Below are 5,641 nucleotides of genomic sequence, written 5' to 3' on the forward strand. Positions count from 1 at the left end.
TAAAAATAACTTGTAAATGTTTAACTGTAAAATACAAACCAAGGAAGTTTTTAGGTACTGAAAAGAAAAAAACAATGTAGATAGCGATACAATATAAAGTAACGAATTATTATGTACGTTTACTTTTCGTAATTTGTTTTATTCACGCTTTTTCTCAGATTTTCATACAATAAAATTGTGACTGTTTTTAAATTTCCCCCAAAAGTTGCGGAAATTCCACTAACATTGCTACACAAATTGCCCATTTAATAATAGGCACCAGGGTTGAATTTGAAGTAATGGACGGCAAATAAATTAATTTGAATTTGTCTATGCTTCTTTTATATTAACCATAGTGTTTAATTACAATATTAATTTGTTCTTATGAGGGTGATCCTGATACATTTTTTTAAACAGAACACGATTGCTGGGATTCGAACGTTTGACCTATGACTTTTGCGCTAAAAAAGGTATGATAAACATTACCATTAAAGTGTTTTATCAAACAAAGAAGTATACAAAAAGATAACTTTTGAATGTCTTATGATAAAGTCGGTTGATTGTTTCATTTCCGCTAATTGATTAAATATATAATATAATATAAAATATAATATAAAATAACATAACTACTAAACACCGAAAATCTTTTAAAGACAGTAAAAATTTAATCTACGGTATGCTTTCAATATTTAAGAATTACGAACAATTAACACTAACATCACCATCTATTGACCGTTATTACAGTTTTTATTATTTCTTTTTAGGATTTGAAAATAGATTGATCAAAACACTATTGTTTTTTTCTATTATTGATCTATTGGATAAATTGCGTGTCGCAAACCGCATGTTTGTTTTTTTAAGGATTTAGTAATCCTTCACGTAGACAGGATCGAATTACTGAAACAATAGACTGTTACTGGCAAACATAATTAGTTGAGGATAGAGTAAAATGTATCAGCTACTGTACGTTTAAACTATAATCTATTTCTTTTGTTTAAAGAAACGATTAGAAGCAAGAGCACGCGTTTATTTAATAACAATGGAGTTATAAATAATAGCAAAGTAGCAATAACTTAACTTTGCTAATACATTCTGCAGGCGCCATTATTTTCAAATATTAATGTTTTTTTTTAATTTAATTATATCGTTATTCGTAATGAATTCGTTGTAATAAATAATTACAAAAATAATTATTTCAAACATTTTAGGTAAAATTATAGGAAATGTTTGAAACCTCTTTTGTAAATAATTATTTGCTGCACAATGTCAAATCATGTGACGATTTTTAAATATTAGCGTTGAAAAGGTTATTCTTGAATGGGAAAATGAACGAATTACTGCAAAAGCATGGCTGTGCTAACGTATTCACGATACCTGAAGGGCTTAAGGAACTTATGGCGGATATTTCAAGAGAAGTATAAATAAACATTTACTGTCCTTTGTTGTGTGGTCAAGTAAATGGAAGTTATTGTATGATCTAATATGTTGGGGATTTCGTGAATTCTTTGTATGTAATTGTATGGTATAATGACGTATAATTTTGTGTAAAACTTTACCGAATCATGACAGATTTTTATACAATTTACTGTAAACGATAGGAAATTATCTATTGTAAAGTGTTACCAAAGTAACTCTAAAAGTTTTCTAACACACTTACCTACTAATAGTGTCCACTACAGTCACGGAATTATCAGTAGATAAAAGTTACTAATATTATAAATGCGAAAGTTTAGATGGATGGATGTTTGTTAGAGTTTGTAGCTCAAACGGCTGAATAGATCTCGATGAAATTTGGCATAGATGTAGTGGATAGTCTGGAAGAATACATAGGCTACTTTTTTTTTAATTCCTACTATGTCACTAAAATCTTATCAAATATCAGGTTCTACGCGCACAACCTAAGAACATCAACGAATTCATCAGCAACTATCTATCAGTTCTGCTGATCACGCGCGAACACGGCGTGATGGCGGTTAAGATACTCGAGGAGTTGTGCGACTGCCGGCCCTCGGTCTCCCAGCACTTGCTCGAGCTCGGTCTAGACCGGACTGTAGCGGAAACTTTCGCACAGATCATAAAAGATGAGATTGAAAACGTCGAGACAAGTGACGACAAAGGTACAGTTGACATCGTTAGCGGTGTAACTGTTATTACAATATATACCTTGCTTTAGAAATATCTATAATAAACCTTATAAACACGAAAAAGATGCTTCTAAAGACAATTTATTTAGACAATAGAATACTAGCTGTTGCTCGCGACTTCGTTCGGGTGAAATGAAGGAATATGGCCTATAACACACACTGATAACGTAGCTTTTTAATGGTGCGAGAAATCGATAGAGTAGTTACTTTTTGGGTTATTTCAATACATACAAAAATACAAATATGTCTTCTTTGCAACATTAATATAAAAAAAAAAACAATTTACAGAGAACATCAAAGAATCGGATATATTAAAGAAAATGTTGGCAACAGTACCGCTGGACGAAGAAATGGCGGCTAATGTCTGCCAGATAGTGAGAAACGCATACAAAGACTATGTCTACAAGAAGAAATTAATGGAACATGTAAGTTTTTTTTACTATTAGAACTATCTAAGGAACAAATAAAATAAGTAAAGCAAAAGTACAGTCGCGGAAATCCGCAGTGTATCAATGACAGAAAAATTGCCTTGTCTTTTACAATAATACAAACTCCACGCCATCTAGCAAATGACTGAGTACAAAACGATGGAATAATAAAAAAATTCAACAAATCGTGTACTAACCGACCTTCTATCTTATACATGTAAAGGTTATAGGTTATTATTCCTTGTTCCGCGTCGTCTTAATGCGTAAAGCGTACAAAACGTTTGAACTATTCTAGCTTATAAGATGAAGCACCGACAGATTTGTCGATTGTACTTTAATCTGTGACATCGGACATTTGAAAAAAATCGTAATTATTACCTTCTAGCTTACGCCCGCGACTCCGTTCGCAGTAAAAAAAAATCAAAAGTGAGTTGCTAGTAGTAGGATTTACTCTTGGCAACCAATTTTATTCTATCATGTGTCTCAGTAAACTTTAATAAACATGGTCATCTACATTTTATTAACAGATCAAATTATACTGGTCCATTGCTTAAAGTCTTATCGTTCTGTATATTCTTAGAAGTTTTTATCAACAGCATTTGTTTATAGCAAGCTTTAAATAAGAGCTCAGCATTCTTGATATCACGTCCGCTCTGGAGATATTTATAAGAAAGGCTAGATAACGGTTTATTGTTCCATGAATTGCCTGTTACATGTTTGTTCTTTTATAATAATGAATTCAAATGGTTTGCTTTCATTTAACTAGATTTTTGAAAAATTTCATCGTCTCCAGCTCACTGTACTACCCCACTGAGGAGGGGAGCCTATCCTTAGTTAGGGGTGACCATGCTGCACTGCGGGTTGACTTCACACTTTACACATAACTTTGAATTTCTTCGCCGATATGTACAGGCTGCATTACAATGTTTTCCTTTATCGGAGTAACATCGGATAGCAATGTAGTAAAATACTTATGGTTCTTATTAATATGGGAAAGAACTAGAGGGATGTCGTCCATGTATCATGTTATGGTGCATGCATAATGTTTGCACAGAGCACGTCGATGCACGGGGACGAGCCGTGGCAGGTGGCGGCGGAACGGACCCTCGCACTCTACAAGAAGACCAAGCCGACGTTACACGAACTACACAGGGCCTCGGAAAGGATACAGGTATTGTTTTTGTATATAAATATGTATACTTTTCTCTATAACTCTCCCGCGAATAGTTAAAGGACTAAGAGCCTGTCCCAGCACTGGCTGATAGAGGTTCAGATAGCTTAAAAATTACGTAACTGTCAGATAGAGTAACAAAATCCGATATTTCCATCAATTTACAATTTGGTGGGACAGGCCCTTGGAGTTCCTCCTATGGGTATTTCAACACTATGTTCTAATCCGTTCAGCCATTCTAGAGATACTTGTTATCAAACATCCATCAATTAAATATTAGATTATATAGATTTTTATTTACTGTCTTAAAATATAGATCCTTTTTTCTATGGGATTTAGCCTTAATGTTATTTGGTTTTGATCTGTGTTCAACATGTTTTATAACCGATTATAGTTTATAGTCTGTGGTCATTTGCAGGCGGCTTACAGAGGTTATCATGTGCGCAGAAGCCTCTTGAAGCATCTGAAACCGAAGAAAAGGAAGGGTGGACCGCAGGAGTCGACACCAGGACCCACACCTGATATTGGGGGCTCCAGAGAGATTGAACTCGGTCCCCTTATTGTGAGTTAACACGTAGAGATCATGTAGTGGTGGTTCGACTTGCGAAACTTTTATAGGAATATGTTGTTGTCTTTCATTGTCTCTAACAAAGAAGACATTTTATAATGTTTCGGCAGTGAAAACTGGATAATAGCTGTTTCGAAATTTGCCCTCATGTTTTTCATTTAGCAATGTATGACGTCACAATGGCACTCGGCAACTATTACATGCATTGACTATTGTCGTCTCTCTTTTTTAAAAAGGGAATGTGAAGGATGACAATGTCAGTGGGACAAAAGAAAATCAACTACAGTCTCTTTTAATAGAAAATCAAAGTCCGAGAAGATAACGTGTTCGCGATGTTCCAAGAGCACGCGACCGCGACTTTGGGTCTCAGTTACCATCCCACGAATACGCTGACCCACGTGGAGAGCCAGTCCGAGGAGCGCGCGGCGGCCGCGCAGCCCGCCGGCTGGCCGCACTGCACCGCTATGAAGACCGAAATACGCATGGTCCAAGTTGATTCTAGGCCTAGAGGTAGGTATTATAAAATGGCAAACGACATATTTATTTTATTTTACTTACAGTTTAAGTACAGTCGGGGTCCCTTGAGGTGTTCACCTTTTGACATGTTCTGGTGGCATTTTTTCAAAAAATGCCTTGTCAAACATTCGTCGAAGTTTGAACAGAATAGTTTATACAGTTCTTGGACATGGATGAAAAACCAATACAACGCAGCTTTTAAATGTGTCTATACGGATATATGTCGGTTAACTAATGATACATGGCAATTTTTTTTCCATATCATCCCGTCGTTTGTGCCACTTACTGCTATATAATTGGTTATTCGTAAGAAGAGACGGAGTTTGTTTCGTAGCAAGGAACAAGGCAATTTTTCTTTACGTGGAACACCGCGGATTTTCGCGATTGTACCTTGCAACAAAGCATAACTCCACCTCTTCTCACACCAAATGGGTAGCAATCTGTTGTTCAAGCTAACACTAACTATAGATTAGTATTCCACGTCGACGTCTAAACGCGTACAAATTTTCAAATAATAAATTTCATCACACCGACAGATTCCCCAACTGTACTGTCGCGGAAATCCGGGTGTAACTTCATGAGTGCCTTGTCCATTGCAACAAGTCAAATTTCGCCTCTTCCTACAAATAACTAATTAGTAGATAAAGATTAAGTTGCAAAAGAATTGATAATAACAAAAAGAAATTAGTCGTGTATTAACCGATTTTTCATACAGACACATTTTTAAGCTGCAAGCTTGTTTCCGTCCGTTCGTCTCGTTTCACAATGTTCAAACGTTTATATTGTAGCTGTTATATAACACCGCCAGATTCCCCAACTGTACATAGAGTAAGGT

The 5,641-nt window shown here is 35.5% G+C and overlaps 1 protein-coding gene across 1 annotated transcript; it reads left to right on the forward strand.

Moving 5' to 3' along the window:
- Positions 1-1,250: 1,250 nt before the first annotated feature.
- LOC106104969 lies at positions 1,251-4,855 on the forward strand. The gene is made up of 7 exons (XM_013285163.1): positions 1,251-1,394; positions 1,862-2,096; positions 2,412-2,548; positions 3,606-3,722; positions 4,141-4,284; positions 4,590-4,800; positions 4,851-4,855. The coding sequence occupies exons 1-7, from the start codon at positions 1,305-1,307 to the stop codon at positions 4,853-4,855; spliced, it is 939 nt and encodes a 312-aa protein (XP_013140617.1). The 5' UTR covers positions 1,251-1,304.
- Positions 4,856-5,641: the final 786 nt, after the last annotated feature.

This window comes from Papilio polytes, unplaced genomic scaffold (genome assembly GCF_000836215.1).
Source record: "Papilio polytes unplaced genomic scaffold, Ppol_1.0 DF823288.1, whole genome shotgun sequence".
NCBI lineage: Eukaryota > Metazoa > Arthropoda > Insecta > Lepidoptera > Papilionidae > Papilio > Papilio polytes.

Excerpts from the sequence above, each read along its gene's own strand:
- LOC106104969 (XM_013285163.1), top strand. The coding sequence starts at position 1,305 with ATGAACGAATTACTGCAAAAGCATGGCTGTGCTAACGTATTCACGATA. Across the intron at positions 2,549-3,605 it reads AGAAGAAATTAATGGAACAT|AGCACGTCGATGCACGGGGA; the intron begins GTAAGTTTTTTT and ends ATGTTTGCACAG. Across the intron at positions 4,285-4,589 it reads TTGAACTCGGTCCCCTTATT|AAAATCAAAGTCCGAGAAGA; the intron begins GTGAGTTAACAC and ends CTCTTTTAATAG.